The sequence below is a fragment of the Scyliorhinus canicula genome, chromosome 16 (assembly GCF_902713615.1).
Source record: "Scyliorhinus canicula chromosome 16, sScyCan1.1, whole genome shotgun sequence".
NCBI classification, from domain to species: domain Eukaryota; kingdom Metazoa; phylum Chordata; class Chondrichthyes; order Carcharhiniformes; family Scyliorhinidae; genus Scyliorhinus; species Scyliorhinus canicula.
Genome location: NC_052161.1, coordinates 83,423,179 through 83,441,351, shown reverse-complemented (window position 1 = coordinate 83,441,351; position 18,173 = coordinate 83,423,179). Strand labels below are relative to the sequence as shown.

Genomic DNA, 18,173 nt, shown 5'->3' with positions numbered 1-18,173 from the left:
ATGTGTCTCTTTCTGTCACTCTCGCTCCCCGTCTCCCTCACTCCTCTAACTCTAACCCTAACCCACGACACCCCCTCCCTCCCTCACTGCCTCCTCTCTGCTGCCACTCACAGCTGGTTCAGCATTCGCTGCATCTCCTCGTTGATGCTGGTGGAGTTGCTGATCTCATCCTCCCTGTCTGCCAGGGACGACACCTCCTCTGCAGTGGCCGTCTTCTGCTCCTTCTTGCGAGGCAGCGAGGGGACCTGAATTGAAAATAGGCGGTGTGACTAGAGGCAGGAGCGGTTCGTAAGGAGGAGGGAGGGCCAGACGAGGGAGGCAGGGGGCAGTGGGGAGCGGGGTAGCAGGGTGGGGGAGAGAGGAGAGATCAGTTGGTTGAGGGTGACTGACATGAGCACTCAGCAAGTAGACACAGCAGGCAGTGACTGAGCAAGAGGTGGACAAAAAGGTGCAGAAGGGTGGGGGGGGGGGGGGGGGTGAGGGGGGAGGGGAAGATGCATCAAGCAGGGTGACAATCAGGCGGATTGTGAGACAGCTCTTGGTCCTCTGATGTCTTTCTCAGTGAGAATCCACACTTTAGTCCAAACACGTCAAACATCCACCGTGCAAACACGGAATGGAATTAATTCCAATTGGGACAGAGGGTCACACTCAATCACCCTCGCTCCCCAGCGCTCCTCGCTCCCCCACGCTCAATCACACACTCGGTCTCCCTCAGGCCCCCTCAATCTCCCTCCTCTCGCCCACGCAGCCTCACTCTCGCCCACGCAGCCTCACTCTCGCCCACGCAGCCTCACTCTCGCCCACGCAGCCTCACTCTCGCCCACGCAGCCTCACTCTCGCCCACGCAGCCTCACTCTCGCCCACGCAGCCTCACTCTCGCCCACGCAGCCTCACTCTCGCCCACGCAGCCTCACTCTCGCCCACGCAGCCTCACTCTCGCCCACGCAGCCTCACTCTCGCCCACGCAGCCTCACTCTCGCCCACGCAGCCTCACTCTCGCCCACGCAGCCTCACTCTCGCCCACGCAGCCTCACTCTCGCCCACGCAGCCTCACTCTCGCCCACGCAGCCTCACTCTCGCCCACGCAGCCTCACTCTCGCCCACGCAGCCTCACTCTCGCCCACGCAGCCTCACTCTCGCCCACGCAGCCTCACTCTCGCCCACGCAGCCTCACTCTCGCCCACGCAGCCTCACTCTCGCCCACGCAGCCTCACTCTCGCCCACGCAGCCTCACTCTCGCCCACGCAGCCTCACTCTCGCCCACGCAGCCTCACTCTCGCCCACGCAGCCTCACTCTCGCCCACGCAGCCTCACTCTCGCCCACGCAGCCTCACTCTCGCCCACGCAGCCTCACTCTCGCCCACGCAGCCTCACTCTCGCCCACGCAGCCTCACTCTCGCCCACGCAGCCTCACTCTCGCCCACGCAGCCTCACTCTCGCCCACGCAGCCTCACTCTCGCCCACGCAGCCTCACCCGCACATTCACACACTGACAGAATGCCGCACACATCTATACACTCAGACACGTACACACACACACCACTCATACTCTCAGTCACACAGTCAGCTATACACACACTCAAATCCATGCACACATTCAGATGCACACATTCAGATACACACTCGGGTACAAGCACACTGAGACACACACACAGAAACATTCACATGCACACAGACAGAGACACAGACATGCACACGTACACACACCCATTCAGACGCCTGCACTATTCACCTGGAATATTTGGATCATGTCTTCACAGTTTCTTTGCTGAGCCACATCACACAGCTTGGCAGTGATGTCGATCCTGCGACAAATATCCATGTCCACCTTCATTGCCTTCTCCTGAATCTTCGTGTCCAGATCAGTAAGGTTCTAAAGAGAGAAGAGGAGTTGGACTTATCCAGAGGTCACTGGCTAAACATAGACTACACTGGCTAGACCCAGAACATGAATTTTACTGGCTAGACGCTGGCGAGACACGGGCTTCCCTGGTGAGACACTGGGCCCTGGGATCCACCCCCTCACTGTACCCTGGGATACCTTCCCTCACTGGGCCCTGGGATCCACCCCCTCACTGTACCCTGGGATACCTTCCCTCACTGGGCCCTGGGATCCTTCCCTCACTGTACCCTGGGAACCTTCCCTCACTGGGCCCTGGGATCCACCCCCTCACTGTACCCTGGGATACCTTCCATCACTGGGCCCTGGGATCCACCCCCTCACTGTACCCTGGGATACCTTCCATCACTGGGCCCTGGGATCCACCCCCTCACTGTACCCTGGGATACCTTCCCTCACTGGGCCCTGGGATCCACCCCCTCACTGTACCCTGGGATACCTTCCCTCACTGAGCCCTGGGATCCACCCCCTCACTGTACCCTGGGAACCTTCCCTCACTGGGCCCTGGGATCCACCCCCTCACTGGGCCCTGGGATCCACCCCCTCACTGTACCCTGGGATACCTTCCCTCACTGGGACCTGGTATCCACCCCCTCACTGTACCCTGGGATACCTTCCCTCACTGGGCCCTGGGATCCACCCCCTCACTGTACCCTGGGATACCTTCCCTCACTGGGCCCTGGGATCCACCCCCTCACTGTACCCTGGGATACCTTCCCTCACTGAGCCCTGGGATCCACCCCCTCACTGTACCCTGGGATACCTTCCCTCACTGGGCCCTGGGATCCACCCCCTCACTGTACCCTGGGATACCTTCCCTCACTGGGCCCTGGGATCCACCCCCTCACTGTACCCTGGGATACCTTCCCTCACTGGGCCCTGGGATCCACCCCCTCACTGTACCCTGGGATACCTTCCCTCACTGGGCCCTGGGATCCACCCCCTCACTGTACCCTGGGATACCTTCCCTCACTGGGCCCTGGGATCCACCCCCTCACTGTACCCTGGGATACCTTCCCTCACTGTACCCTGGGATACCTTCCCTCACTGGGCCCTGGGATCCACCCCCTCACTGTACCCTGGGATACCTTCCCTCACTGTACCCTGGGATACCTTCCCTCACTGTACCCTGGGATCCACCCCCTCACTGTACCCAGGGATACCTTCCCTCACTGGGCCCTGGGATCCACCCCCTCACTGCACCCTGGGATACCTTCCCTCACTGGGCCCTGGGATCCACCCCCTCACTGTACCCTGGGATACCTTCCCTCACTGGGCCCTGGGATCCACCTCCTCACTGTACCCTGGGATACCTTCCTTCACTGGGCCCTGGGATCCACCCCCTCACTGTACCCTGGGATACCTTCCCTCACTGGGCCCTGGGATCCACCCCCTCACTGTACCCTGGGATACCTTCCATCACTGGGCCCTGGGATCCACCCCCTCACTGTACCCTGGGATACCTTCCCTCACTGGGCCCTGGGATCCACCTCCTCACTGCACCCTGGGATACCTTCCTTCACTGGGCCCTGGGATCCACCCCCTCACTGTACCCTGGGATACCTTCCCTCACTGAGCCCTGGGATCCACCCCCTCACTGTACCCTGGGATACCTTCCCTCACTGGGCCCTGGGATCCACCCCCTCACTGTACCCTGGGATACCTTCCCTCACTGGGCCCTGGGATCCACCCCCTCACTGTACCCTGGGAACCTTCCCTCACTGGGCCCTGGGATCCACCCCCTCACTGTACCCTGGGATACCTTCCCTCACTGGGCCCTGGGATCCACCCCCTCACTGTACCCTGGGATACCTTCCCTCACTGGGCCCTGGGATCCACCCCCTCACTGTACCCTGGGATACCTTCCCTCACTGGGCCCTGGGATCCACCCCCTCACTGTACCCTGGGATACCTTCCCTCACTGGGCCCTGGGATCCACCCCCTCACTGTACCCTGGGATCCACCCCCTCACTGTACCCTGGGATACCTTCCCTCACTGGGCCCTGGGATCCACCCCCTCACTGTACCCTGGGATACCTTCCCTCACTGGGCCTTGGGATCTCCTGATCGGCACTCAATCACTCACGTTGCTCATTAACCCTTTGAAAAGCACCAGTTCAGCTTTCAGGTGTTGCACCTTCAGCACCAATTCCTCCTGAGCCACGTCTGCCTCCTGGGACTCCTGCAACAGCCAATAAGACAGCACAATTACATCAAGCAGCCAAAGGCAAAGGAAAATCCCAGGATAGAATTGGGGGAAGGGGAGCAGGGGGAAGAGCATGCGGACTGCTCCAGGGTTAGGATTAGGGCTTGGTTCTGATCATTCAAACGGATAAACCCAAGGGTCAGGGTGAGGGTTGGGACGAGGGTGGGGTTTACACTGAGGGTAAATGGGGTTGGAAAGCTCAGAGTTATGCTTGGGCTGGGGGTGGGAGTAGAGTTCAGGTGTTGCTTGAGGCACAACGCTCTGGCTTGGGTTGGTGTCAGGACGAGAGTTAGGTTTCAAAGTTATTGGTTAGGGTTTCGGGATTCGGAGGTTCGCTGGTTGATCCCGGGTGTGGAGGGATTTTCTTATGAAACATAGAAAATAGGTGCAGGCGCAGGCTATTCGGCCCTTCGAGCCTGTTCTGCCATTCATTATGATCATGGCTGAACATCCAACTCAGTAGCCTGATCCTGCCTTCCCCCCATATCCTTTGATCCTCTTTGCCCCAAGTGCTATATCTAACTCCTTGAAAACAAGGTACGATCTAACGGAAAGGTTTCTAAGTGTCATGGCGGGTTTCAACAAAAAACAAAGAAAAATACAGCACAAGAACAGGCCCTTCGGCCCCCTCCAAGCCTGCACCGATCAAGTGTCCTATCTAGACCAAACGCCTTTATTTTGCCTGGGAGTTTTGTGCCGGCTCTGTTGGAGGATTCCCCAATGCTATCGAACCACACTTAGTCACTCCATGGGGAGTTTCTCAACAAATTAGTCCACTCCCTTAGAATCCTTTTCATCACAGGGGAGCTGAACAGAGATCGGGCCGCCCCTGTGAAAGGGCGTCCTGATCTCCAAGTGAGCTTGTGGGTGCCTCACATCCCCACCCATAGACAATGTCACCCCCCCCCCCCCCCCCCCCCCCAACAAGTGAGGACACCCCATTATGGGATCGCCGAGTGACCCCCAAACATTTTCAGGTCTTTGCACACCCCTTTCAGCCCTCCTTCCAGGACCCCCACCCAAACCTCTGGAGGCCTCTTCATATCTGGCCTGCCCTCCCCTCGCCTCTTCATAGCCACTCCACCCTCTTTTCAAGTAGTCCACCCCATACCCTCAGACTGTGATCTCTGGTTCTGGACTCCGCCACCATCGGGAACATCCTTCCTGCATCTACCCGGTCTAATCCTGTTAGAGTTTCATAGGTTTCTATGAGATTCCCTCTCATTCTTCTGAACTCCAGCGAATACAATCCGAACCGATTCAATCGCTCCTCGTACATCAGTTTCGCCATCCCAGGAATCAGTCTGGTAAACTTTCACTGCACTCCTTCTAATGCAAGAACATCCTTCCTCAGATAAGGAGACCAAAACTGCACACAATATTCCAGGTGTGGTCTCACAAAGGCCCTGTATAATTGCAGCAAGACATCCCTGCTCCTGTACTCAAATCTTCTTGCAATGAAGGCCAACATGCCATTTGCCTTCTTTACCACCTGCTGCACCTGCATGCTTACCTTCAGTGACTGGTGTACGAGGACACCCAGGTCTCGTTGCACATTCCCCTCTCCCAATTTATGGCCATTTAGATAATAATCTGCCTTCCTGGTTTTGCTACCAAAGTGGATCACCTCACATTTGTGCAAATGATATTGCCATTCATTTGCCCGCACGCTCAACTTGCCCAAATCACACTGAAGGATCTCAGCATCCTCCTCACAGCTCACCCTTATGAGGCGAGGTTAAGTAGGTTGGCGCCTGTGATCACTGAAGTTTAGAAGAATGAGAGGTGACCTTATTGAGTCAGATAGGGTAGATGCTGAGAGGCTGTTTCCCCTTGTGGGAGTGTCAAGGACCAGAGGGCATAATCTCAGGGTGAGGGGTCGCCTACTTCAGATAGTTGAGGAGGAATTTCTTCTCGGAGGGTAGCAAATCTGTGGTATTCTTTACCACAGAGGGCTGTAGCTTGAGATTTATTGTCACGTGTACCAGGTAAGGTGAAAAGTTGCGACTGGGTCATTAAGTATGTTCAAGGCTGAGATAGACAGATTTTTAATCAGTGAGGGAATTGAGGATTACAGGGATAAGGGGTGAAAGTGAAGTCCACGATTATCGCATCAGATCAACCGAGTGGCCTACTTCTGACCCTATGCCTTCTTGGCTAGTTTTTGGACAAGGGTCAGCCCTTTGTGTTAGGGTTGGCGATTCGGGTAAATTTTAGGGAGTGAGTGGGGCTTTAGCGAACCAATTGATATCACGTGGTTAAGATTAGGGTTCAGGTATATGGTTGAGATCAGGGTTGAAGGGGTTACGTTTGAATGTAGGGGGATTAGGGAGAGGAGTGGCATTCGGGGGGAACTTCGGGCTGAGAGAGCCCCAAGAGATCAAGACTACTAATTACAATTCAGAGCTGTCCGTGAAGGATGAAGGTTAATCCTTGGGGCGAGCGGGTTGAGTTTTGGGAGTTAAGGAATATATGTTTCAAGAGTAAAATTTGGCCGTGGTGGGTTAAAGGTGAAGGATTCTCGGGCTCCAAATCGATTCAGTCAGATCTAGATGTGAGTGGCTTGAGGGTCAGGCTGTGAGCAGAAGTTAGGGGTCAGAGTTTGGGTCATGACCCCTGAACGTGTAGTGTGGGGTTTGGGGGTTAAGGGGAAAATCCCTCATGGCCCAGGGACAGTGAGGCTTGTGGAAAATGAACATGTGGATGTCGAAAGGGGAGATTTGATTGAAGAAATGACCCACTCCTTACCTCCTCCAGGATGGCAACTCTGTCCTGTAACTCGACTCGCAGAAGATACTCTTGCTCCCACCTACAACCAAAAGAGAGAGAGGTACAGCACAGGGTTAGATACAGAGTAAAGCTCCCTCTACACTGTGCCCATCAAACACTCCCAGGACAGGTATAGCACGGGGTTAGATACAGAGTAATGCTCCCTCTACACTGTCCCCATCAAACACTCCCAGGACAGGTAAAGCACGGGGTTAGATACAGAGTAAAGCTCCCTCCACAATGTCCCGATCAAACATACCCAGGACAGGTACAGCACAGGGTTAGATACAGAGTAATGCTCCCTCTGCACTGTCCCCATCAAACACTCCCAGACAGGTACAGCACGGGGTTAGATACAGAGTAAAGCTGCCTCCACACTGTCCCCATCAAACACTCCCAGGACAGGTACAGCACGGGGTTAGATAGAGTAAAGCTCCCTCTACACTATCCCCATCAAATACTCCCAGGACAGCTACAGCACGGGGTTAGATACAGAGTAAAGCTCCCTCTGCACTGTCCCGATCAAACATACCCAGGACAGGTACAGCACGGGGATAGATACAGAGTAAAGCTCCCTCTGCACTGTCCCCATCAAACACTCCCAGGACAGGTACAGCATGGGGTTAGATACAGAGTAAAGCTCCCTCTGCACTGTCCCCATCAAACACTCCCAGGACAGGTACAGCACGGGGTTAGATACAGAGTAAAGCTCCCTCTGCACTGTCCCCATCAAACACTCCCAGGACAGGTACAGCACGGGGTTAGATACAGAGTAATGCTCCCTCTTCACTGTGCCCATCAAACACTCCCAGAACAGGTACAGCACGGGGTTAGATACAGAGTAATGCTCCCTCTGCCCTGTCCCCATCAAACACTCCCAGGACAGCTACAGCACGGGGTTAGATACAGAGGATAGCTCCATATATACTTCTTCCATCAAACACTCCCAGGACAGGTACAGCACGGGGTTAGATACAGAGTAAAGCTCCAAATATACTATTCCAGTCAAACACTCCCAGGACAGGTACAGCACGGGGTTCTATACAGAGTAAAGCTCCCTCTGCACTGTCCCCATCAAGCACTCCCAGGACAGGTACAGGACAGGGTTAGATACAGAGTAAATCTCCCTCCACACTGTCCCCATTAAACACTTCCAGGACAGCTACAGCACGGGGTTAGATATAGAGGATAGCTCCATACATATTTCTTCCATCAAACACTCCCAGGACAGGTACAGCACAGAGTTAGATACAGAGCAAAGCTCCCTCTACACTGTCCCAACCAAACACACCCAGGACAGGTACAGCACAGGGTTAAATACAGAGTAAAGCTCCCTCTACACTGTCCCCATCAAACACTCCCAGAACAGCTACAGCACGGGGTTAGATACAGAGTAAAGCTCCCTCTACACTGTCCCCATCAAACACTCCCAGGATAGGTACAGCATGGGGTTAGATACAGAGTAATGCTCCCTCTGCACTGTCCCCATCAAACACTACCAGGACAGGTAAAGCACGGGGTTAGATACAGAGTAAAGCTCCCTCCACACTGTCCCGATCAAACATACCCAGGACAGGTACAGCACGGGGTTAGATACAGAGTAATGCTCCCTCTGCACTGTCCCCATCAAACACTCCCAGACAGGTACAGCACGGCGTTAGATACAGAGTAAAGCTGCCTCCACACTGTCCCCATCAAACACTCCCAGGACAGGTACAGCACGGGGTTAGATAGAGTAAAGCTCCCTCTACACTATCCCCATCAAACACTCCCAGGACAGCTACAGCACGGGGTTAGATACAGAGTGAAGCTCCCTCTGCACTGTCCCGATCAAACATACCCAGGACAGGTACAGCACGGGGTTAGATACAGAGTAAAGCTCCCTCTGCACTGTCCCCATCAAACACTCCCAGGACAGGTACAGCACGGGGTTAGATACAGAGTAAAGCTCCCTCTGCACTGTCCCCATCAAACACTCCCAGGACAGCTACAGCACGGGGTTAGATACAGAGGATAGCTCCATATATACTTCTTCCATCAAACACTCCCAGGACAGGTACAGCACGGGGTTAGATACAGAGTAAAGCTCCAAATATACTATTCCAGTCAAACACTCCCAGGACAGGTACAGCACGGGGTTCTATACAGAGTAAAGTTCCCTCTGCACTGTCCCCATCAAGCACTCCCAGGACAGGTACAGGACGGGGTTAGATACAGAGTAAAGCTCCCTCTACACTGTCCCCATCAAACACTCCCAGGACAGGTACAGCACGGGGTTAGATACAGAGGATAGCTCCATACATATTTCTTCCATCAAACACTCCCAGGACAGGTACAGCACGGGGTTAGATACAGAGTAGGGTCCTCACAGTAGCAAAGGGGCCTCACGGTAGCATGGTGGTTAGCATCAATGCTTCACAGCTCCAGGGTCCCAGGTTCGATTCCCGGCTGGGTCACTGTCTGTGTGGAGTCTGCACGTCCTCCCTGTGTGTGCGTGGGTTTCCTCCGGGTGCTCCGGTTTCCTCCCACAGTCCAAAGATGTGCGGGTTAGGTGGATTGGCCATGCTAAATTGCCCGTAGTGTAAGGTTAATGGGGGGATTGTTGGGTTACGGGTATACGGGTTACGTGGTTAAGTAGGGTGATCATTGCTCGGCACAACATCGAGGGCCGAAGGGCCTGTTCTGTGCTGTACTGTTCTATGTTCTAGAGCTCCCTCCACACTGTCCCCATCAAACACTCCCAGGACAGGTACAGGATGGGGTTAGATACAGAGTAATCCTCCCTCTGCACTGTCCCCATCAAACACTCCCAGGACAGGTACAGCATGGGGTTAGATACAGAGGATAGCTCCATATATACTTCTCCCATCAAACACTCCCAGCCATGGGGGGAGGTAAGTGTACGTCCTGTGGCGTGACGGAGGTAAGTGTACGTCCTGTGGCGTGGGGGACGTAAGTGTGTGTCCTGTGGCGTGGGGGAGGTAAGTGTGTGTCCTGTGGCGTGGGGGAGGTAAGTGTGTGTCCTGTGGCGTGGGGGAGGCAAGTGTGTGTCCTGTGGCATGGGGGAAGTAAGTGTACGCCCTGTGGCGTGGGGGAGGTAAGTGTACGCCCTGTGGCGTGGGGGAGGTAAGTGTACGCCCTGTGGCGTGGGGGAAGCAAGTGTACGCCCTGTGGCGTGGGGGAAGCAAGTGTGTGTCCTGTGGCGTGGGGGAGGTAAGTGTACGTCCTGTGGCATGGGGGAGGTAAGTGTGTGTCCTGTGGCGATGGGGAGGTAAGTGTGTGTCCTGTGGCGTAGGGAGCTAAGTGTGCGTCCTGTTCAGTACGAGCTGGGGGTGGGTAGGTGGAATCCCATAGAGATGATGAGAAGCCTACGAACATACGAATGAGCAGGAGGTGGCGATTCAGCCCCTCCAACTGCTCAGCCATTCGGTACAATCACGGCTATCTGATTGTAACGTCAACCCCACATTCGTGATGACCCCCCCCGATAACCTTCCACACCCACTCGTGAATCAAGAATCCACCCAGCTCTGCCTTAAAAATATTCAAAGATTCTGCTTCCACCACCTTTTGAGGTAGAGTTCCAGCGACACGCGACCTTGGAGAGAACGATTCTCTTCATTTTTTCTTAAATGGATTACACCCTTATTTTTAAACAGTGATCCCCTAGTTCCAGATTATCCCTCAAGAGGAAACATCCACTATATATCCAGCCGGTCAATGCCCCTGTATAAGCTGTTCCGTAGCACATCTTTGAGGTACAGCCCTGGGTTGTTGCTGGGAAGGAACAACCCAATATATTGACTGTGTTCACCTTGACCACATCCCGGCGGGAGCATGTTCCAAAATCTCCCCACTATCTGGGGGAGAAGTTTCTCTTGAATCCCCACCTCCCGCTGCCATTGTATTTCTTCGCGACTGCCTTATATCGTTCAGGAGCACCCCCACCCCCGTGGTTAAGGCCGCCCATCGCCCCATTCCCCTAAACAAGTGGAAAGAATATTCTACATCTTCCCCTTGGTAACCCCTTTCCAGATCTGATAGATTCCATCCCAGTCACCTCTCATCCTTCACCAAGCCAGAGATGGGGCCACATTGATGTGGCAATGTGGGTGTGAGAGCACGGCTGGCCCATCCCTAATTGCCACAGATGGTGGTGGGTGACTGCCATTTGAACCTATTGCAGATACACCCACTGCACTGTGAGGGAGGGAGTTCCAGGATCCTCACCCAGCGACAGGAAGCAACGACTTATATATTTCCCTGTTAGGATGCTGTGTGGGGAACTTGCAGATGGTGGATGTTCCCCACGTGTCTGCTGCCCCCTTGTCCTTCTCAAGGGTAGAGGTCATGGGTTTGGAAAGAGCCTTGGCGAGTGGCTGCAGAGGATCTGTAGATGGTACACACGGCTGCCACTGTGCGTCGGTGGTGGAGGGAGTGAATGTTTGTGGTTAGCATGTCAATCGAGCGGGGCTGCTTTGTCCTGGATGGTGTCGAGCTTCTCGAGCGTTGTTGGGAGCCACACATCCAGGCAAGAGGGAGAGTTTCCCATCACACTCCTGACTTGCGCCTTGTAGATGGTGGACAGGTTTTGGGGGAGTCAGGAGGCAAGTTATTCTCCACAGGATTCCCAGCCTCTGACCTGCTCTGATAGCCACAGTATTTATATGACTGGTCCCAGTTCAGTTTTTGATCAATGGTAACCCCCAGGATGTTGGTTGTGGGGGGGATTCGTAACCAGGCAGGAGATTCAGCGGATTTTTCATAAACAAAGCCTGATAGTGAGCTTTAAAATATGAGAGTACAGGAGGCCATTCAGCCTGTAAATCCTCTGCTAGTTCTCTAAACAATTATTCAAATGATCCTGCACATTGTATCAAACCCCTCAGCTTCTACCATGCTTCATCCTCAAGGAAATATCACTCCAGGTGCACGGGCTGGATTCTCCATTCTGGAGACTAAGCTTTGATGCCGTCGTGAAAACTGTGGCGTTTCACGACGGCGAAGTCAGGTCCCCAGCTGCAGCGATTCAACCGCTCCCACGAGGCTAGCACGGGCGTCACGAGGAACGCCACTCTCTGGGAACGGAATGGCGGCCCATTCGCCGGTTCCGTAATCGCCGCACAGTAGCGGCTGGACGCAAGGGATTCTCCCCGTCACATACATAAGCATCGCAGCCAACGTGGCCACAAAGAGAGTAGCGCAGCGCTTCTGCGATGCCGAACTAAAGACCCTCCTGACTCTGTGGAGAGGAGGAGGTTGGTGCCTCCTTGGGCCGGGAGGGAGGTCCTCAGGTGCCACAGTCCGCCGTGCCTGGGCGGAGGTGGGAGCCACCGTCAGCGCTGTTGGGGAGGTGGCCCGGACTGGCAACCAGTGCAGGAAAAAAACTGCACAACCTCCTCAGGGCGGTAAGGGTAAGTACCCAGCGCTGTGCCCCTGGCACCAAGCACCCTACACCCACACACAGGTGTGCCCCCCCCCCCCCACCCTCGCCCAGGGACTGCCAGACCCCCACCCTGCCCCACATGCCAGCCGCAACGGCAGTGTGCCCTGGGCCATCAGCAACCCAACCCCTGGGCAGCATCCACCGGACTAACACTGTCGTTGTTGGTGTTTGACCCCCCCCACAGGACAAGGTGAAACATGTTTCAATAAGTGTACCACATGCGTGCTGACCCTGCCAATAGCGTAGTGCAGCCTCCCATGCCTGGCCAACCCCCATGTCCCGCTCCTTGTCTCCCTCATCCTCTTCGTCTGCTGAGGCCTGCCCTTGCTCCTCATGCTCCTCGAGCACATCGCCCCTCTGCTGGGCTATATTGTGGAGGACGCAGCAGACCACCACGATGCGGCCGACCCTCCTTGCCTCGTACTGGAGGACCCCTCCAGAGCGGTCCAGGCACCTGAAACTCATCTTCAGGACCCCAAAGCACATCTCCACCACACCCCTGATCACGCAATAGACATCATTGTAGCGGGTCACCCTGTGACAACCGCATAGGCGTCATTAGGGGCTTTTCACAGTAACTTCATTGAAGCCTTCTCATGACAATAAGCGATTTTCATTTCATTTTTCATCAGCTACGACCGTAATGGGTAACCACTGTCGCCCAGCAACCAGCCCTGCAGCCGGGGGGGTGGGGGGGTGGGGGGGGGGGGGGGGGGGGGGGGGGGGGGGGGGGTGGTGGTACCTCAAAACATGTCAGGGATCACAGATTGTGCCAGAATGAGGAGTCATGTACACTGCCCGGGTACCGGGTGCAGGCGTGCAGGATCCTCATCTGCTGGTTACAGACCAGCTGAACGTTCATGGAATGGTCCCCTTATGATTGGTAAACAGCGGCCTGTTATCCACTGGTGGCCACAGGACAACATGCACCCCATTTCATTACCCCCTGGACCTGGGGCATCCCAGGTGACGGCAGCAAATCCCGTTGCCCGGGCACCCTGGTGAGCATGGTCCACTGGGTACTGGATGTACTGGTCTGCCAGGGCATACAGGGCGTCAGTGACAGCACAGATGCACCTGTGCACTGATATCTGGGAGATGCTGGACAGGCCCCCACTCAGTGACTGGAAAGACTCCGTCATGTAGAAGTTCAGCACCGTCACCTTGATGACCACCGGGGGGTGTCCTCCCCCATTCCCATGTGGTGCCACGTACCATCATGTGGCAGATGTGTCTCACTTTCTCCCTGCTCATCCGCAGTCTCCTCCTGCATGCCCGGTCCGCGAGGTCCTCAAAGGACAAACAGTCGCAGTAGATGCGGGGCCTCATCTGGCGCCTCCTTGGCACCACCTCCTCCTCCTCCTCGGCCTGCCGTACGGCGGCCCACCAGCCTGTGCGGCTGCCACCTGCCCCTCTGCAGCCCTCTCTTCTTCTGCAGCCTCCTCATCCTCTCTGAGCTGGCCCCGCTTACGCTGCCAAAGGGCTGCCCCCATCGCCACGGTGGCCAACATGGCTGGTTGGTGACCGAATGCCATAATTATCTGAGGGGAAAACATGTTATGATGGCACAAACACCCATGCCCAACCAGGTACCATGGGCTGCACGGTGGCCCCGGTTGTCACCATGTGCCCCAGCCACGCATGCCCACCCCCGCACCCCAGCCCTGTAGGTGCCCCCGGTCCTGTCACCCGTCCCTGCTGCCAGGGGCACAGTTTGATGGTACTTTCCTCACTGGGGGCTGCCGCCGGCATGGCCCTGGGTGGTCCCCCGGTGGGTGTCGCCAGTTGGGTGGGGTGGTCCGGGGCACCCACCCTTCCGGCTGTTTTCTCGGAGTGCACCCAGAGACGGGGTGGGTGGCCAGCAAGATGGTCGCCGTAATGGCGCTAGGTGCATGGGCACCGCCCGTCTTGTCGGGGGGGCTCCCTGGCTGCTCGCCCTGCCCCACCTCCTTCCCCTCCTCTCCCCGGCCATGGCAGCCTCCCGCTTCCCGCAGGAAGCACAGCCGGTGTCTGATCCTGGAACCTGCAGTTCCCCCATGTCACCTCCTGCGTCCTCTCGCAGCCGCCTCAGCCAGTACACCAGCTTCTCGATTTTGTACAGGTGGTTAGAAACACGCCGTCGGGAATTCGGCCCATTCGAGGTGCAGAATCGCTGAGGCCCCGGAGAATCGGTCGTCACGACAGATATGAGATGCATACTGTACTTTCGGGCCGCGCGGCGAACGCTGTGATTTCGGGACTCTGGAGAATGCTGATTCGGCTTCGGAGCCGAATCTCCAGCCAATCATGTTTCCCAACGGAGAATCCAGCCCACAGACTTAAAGGCTAACCTGAAGGGTGGGTGGTTTGAGAGAGAGAGAGAGAGAGAGAGAGAGTAGAGTCATGAGAATGTCACTTTAAGAAATGATTGGCTGTTCATGTTACTGCAGTGAGAGTGTGGGTGGAGCTGAGCTCTGGCTCTGCTTTTTAGGTGTACTGTCAATCTCTCTGCCATCTAAAGACTATCTCTTGATCATTTGATGAATTCAGAGTGATAACTGTTCTCGGTAGTAAATTTAAACCTTGTGTTTCTGTTACAAGGTGTTTATTTTGTCTTCTGGGTGTTGTTTGGGAAGTTATTAAGGTTTACTTAGTGTTGTATTCTTTAGGGGATGTATTTGAATTGATGGTTGCTAAGATGTTCACTGTATGTTTTAAAAAGGTTAACTTGAGTTCACAGAATAAACATTATTTTGCTTTAAAAAATACTTTTCCATTTTGCTGCACCACATCTGCAGAGTGGGCCGTGTGCTCCCCATACCACAAACTATTAAAAGTTGTGGGTCAGGTGAACTCCATGATACACTTTGGGTTCTCTAAACCCTGGCCCATAACAGTAGCCACGCTCCAGCAGCCACAATGCTCCCAAAAAGCAGCTCGCCGCAGCGCAGCATGGTCACTGAAAGCCAGGAGACCCCGCTCCCGGCATCTACCCGTCTCGCAAAGCCTCGCGGTGTTCAGTGCCACCTCCCTGACTTTGTGATGCAAATCCCATCCATAATGGGCCACAACTCGGCATTTTAGCGAGGTAGTTAACCTCACTTTCTAATGTGCAGATTCCCGAGGTGGCCAAGGCTTTGGCATTCAACTTCTTTGTCTCGGAGACCTTGGGCGAGTGCTTTGGTCCGGCTGGCATAGCACTCGCCAGGGTCGCCAAGAAATCGGAGGCCCCCAACTGCATGCCCTTTGGGCATAGTACCCTGACACCACCTGGGTGTCAGGTTGGCACTTGCAAGGTGCCAGTACGGCATTCTTTCAGTACATGCGAGATCGGGCTTGGGTTGCTTGACATGGGTGTTGGGGGCCATCCAAAGCACGTTCAGGCCGGCAGGGAGGCCGGGGATTATTTTGGCAATCCGCTCTTGCGCTACAAGGGGGGGTTCTGGTGGGCGGAGCTCCCCACAGTACAAAATGGGACTATGTGAGGCCTCGACTACACGTTCCCAGCCAGGCCCATTATTCAACATGTCTTGGGGACGTTGTTCATTTTTTGGAGAATCGCACCCAGTGAGAGCCAGAGAGGGGGGTCAGAGCCAGAGAGGGGGGTCAGAGCCAGAGAGGGGGGGGGTCAGAGCCAGAGAGGGGGGGGGTCAGAGCCAGAGAGGGGGGGGGGGGTCAGAGCCAGAGAGGGGGGGGGGGTCAGAGCCAGAGAGGGGGGGGGGGCAGAGCCAGAGAGGGGGGGGGGTCAGAGCCAGAGAGGGGGGGGGGTCAGAGCCAGAGAGGGGGGGGGTCAGAGCCAGAGAGGGGGGGGTCAGAGCCAGAGAGGGGGGGGGTCAGAGCCAGAGAGGGGGGGGTCAGAGCCAGAGAGGGGGGGGGGGTCAGAGCCAGAGAGGGGGGGGTCAGAGCCAGAGAGGGGGGGTCAGAGCCAGAGAGGGGGGGTCAGAGCCAGAGAGGGGGTGGGTCAGAGCCAGAGAGGGGGGTCAGAGCCAGAGAGGGGGGTCAGAGCCAGAGAGGGGGGTCAGAGCCAGAGAGGGGGGTCAGAGCCAGAGAGGGGGGTCAGAGCGAGAGAGGGGGGTCAGAGCGAGGGGGGGGGTCAGAGCGAGAGGGGGTCAGAGCGAGAGAGGGGGTCAGAGCGAGAGAGGGGGACAGACAGAGAAAGGGGGACAGACAGAGAAAGGGGGACAGACAGAGAAAGGGGGACAGACAGAGAAAGGGGGACAGACAGAGAAAGGGGGACAGACAGAGAAAGGGGGACAGACAGAGAAAGGGGGACAGACAGAGAAAGGGGGACAGACAGAGAAAGGGGGACAGACACCCCCCCCGCCCCCTCCCCTCACACACCCTCACCCCCTGCCCCCCCCCCCCCGCCCCCTCCCCTCACACACCCTCACCCCCTGCCCCCTCCCACCCCCCCGCCTCCCCCTCACACCCTCCCGCCCCCCCCCCCTCACACCCTTCCCCCTCCCATCACACCCTCCCCCCTGCCCCCTCCCCCCTGCCCTCACACCCCCCCCTGCCCTCACACCCCCCCCCCCTCCCCTCACAACCCCCCCCTCTCCTCACAACCCCCCCCCTCCCACCCCCCCCCCCTGCCCCCTCACCTCCCGCCCGGGCCTCTCACCTGAACTTCAGCTCGTCCCTCTCTCTCTTCACCTTAGCCAAGACGTTGTAGAGGGCACGGATCTCGGGGGTGATGGTGTCCGTCTGGACCCCCACGCCATCCGGTCTGCTGCCCCCTCCTCCTGCGCTGCGCCCCCAGGGCAACCCCTCAGCCGCCCGGAACGCGGTCTCCAGCCCCTGGGGTCCCGGGCCGGCCCATCGAGGGGGGGCCGTGGACCGGTGGTGACTCTGCAAGGCCCCGGGGGAGAGCAGAGAGGGGGCCTGGGGCCTGAGGAAGGAGGAGGACGAGGAGGAGGGGTGGGGAGAGGAGGTGGCCAGCACCAGGCCTGGGCTCCGGGTTAGGCCTGAGGCTCTGGCCGGGCCCGGGTTAGCGGGGCAGCCGGTTTGCACAGCCTGGTCTCGGGTGCTGAGCCGAGTGCGGCCTGCTCCAGCGCAGCTCTGCTGCAGCTGCTTCTCCAGGGCCCGGTTCCGGCGCTCCAGCTCGTGGACCTTGGCCAGGAAACATCGGAAACGCAGGTTGAGCGTCTTCAGCACGTTAATGTTGGAGCCCAGGTCATTGCGGAGGGCCATGGTCGGCAAGTAAGGGCCTCCTCCCAGGCCCAGCGGCTCTCCCAGCACCGAGACACAGTCCGGATCCTCCTCCGGAGACAACGGGCAGCAGGGATTCTCCACCAGCCCGCTCTGCAGCAGGAAGAAATTGGGGCCCAGCAGGGAATTCATAGCCGAGGCTGGGGACGCAGTGGGAATGGGAGGGCCGGCAGCTCCCTGACATCAACCTTGCAGCCAGGAGGAGGGGCCTCCACACTGCAGGAGATGGACAGCGAATGGGGGGAGGGGGCGGGGCCGGGGAGGGGGGGATGGAGGGGGCGGGGCCGGGGCTGATGGAGGGGGCGGGGCCGGGGAACGGAAGGGGCGGGGCCGGGGGTTGGAGGGGGCCGGGTCGGGGCTGATTGAGGGGCCGGGGACGGAAGGGGCGGGGCCGAGGGATGGAGGGGGGAGGGGAGGGTGGGGGCGGGGCCGGGGCTGATGGAGGGGGCGGGGCCGGAGGACAGAAGGGGGGGTGGAGGGGATGGAGAGGGCGGGGCTGGGGGATGGAGGGGGCAGGGCCGGGTGGATGGAGGGGCGGGGTTGGAGAAGGGGCCAGGGGAAGGGGCGGGGCCAGGGGAAGGGGCGGGGCCAGGGGAGGGAGGGGGCGAGGGAGGGAGGGGAGGGGGCCGGCGGGGGGGGGGGCATTCTTTCCTCTGCACCGG

The 18,173-nt window shown here is 57.4% G+C and overlaps 1 protein-coding gene across 1 annotated transcript in view; it reads right to left on the bottom strand.

Annotated features, from left to right (window-relative positions):
• Nucleotides 1-17,730, bottom strand: part of iffo1b (intermediate filament family orphan 1b) — a 32,849-nt gene extending 15,119 nt beyond the window's left edge. The window contains exons 1-5 of the mRNA XM_038774032.1: nt 16,925-17,730; nt 6,858-6,918; nt 3,990-4,085; nt 1,736-1,876; nt 111-245 (exon numbers count right to left, since the gene is read on the bottom strand). Of these exons, the coding sequence (XP_038629960.1) occupies nt 111-245; nt 1,736-1,876; nt 3,990-4,085; nt 6,858-6,918; nt 16,925-17,643 (1,152 nt within the window). The 5' untranslated portion in view covers nt 17,644-17,730. The remainder of the gene's footprint in view (nt 1-110; nt 246-1,735; nt 1,877-3,989; nt 4,086-6,857; nt 6,919-16,924) is intronic.
• Nucleotides 17,731-18,173: the final 443 nt, after the last annotated feature.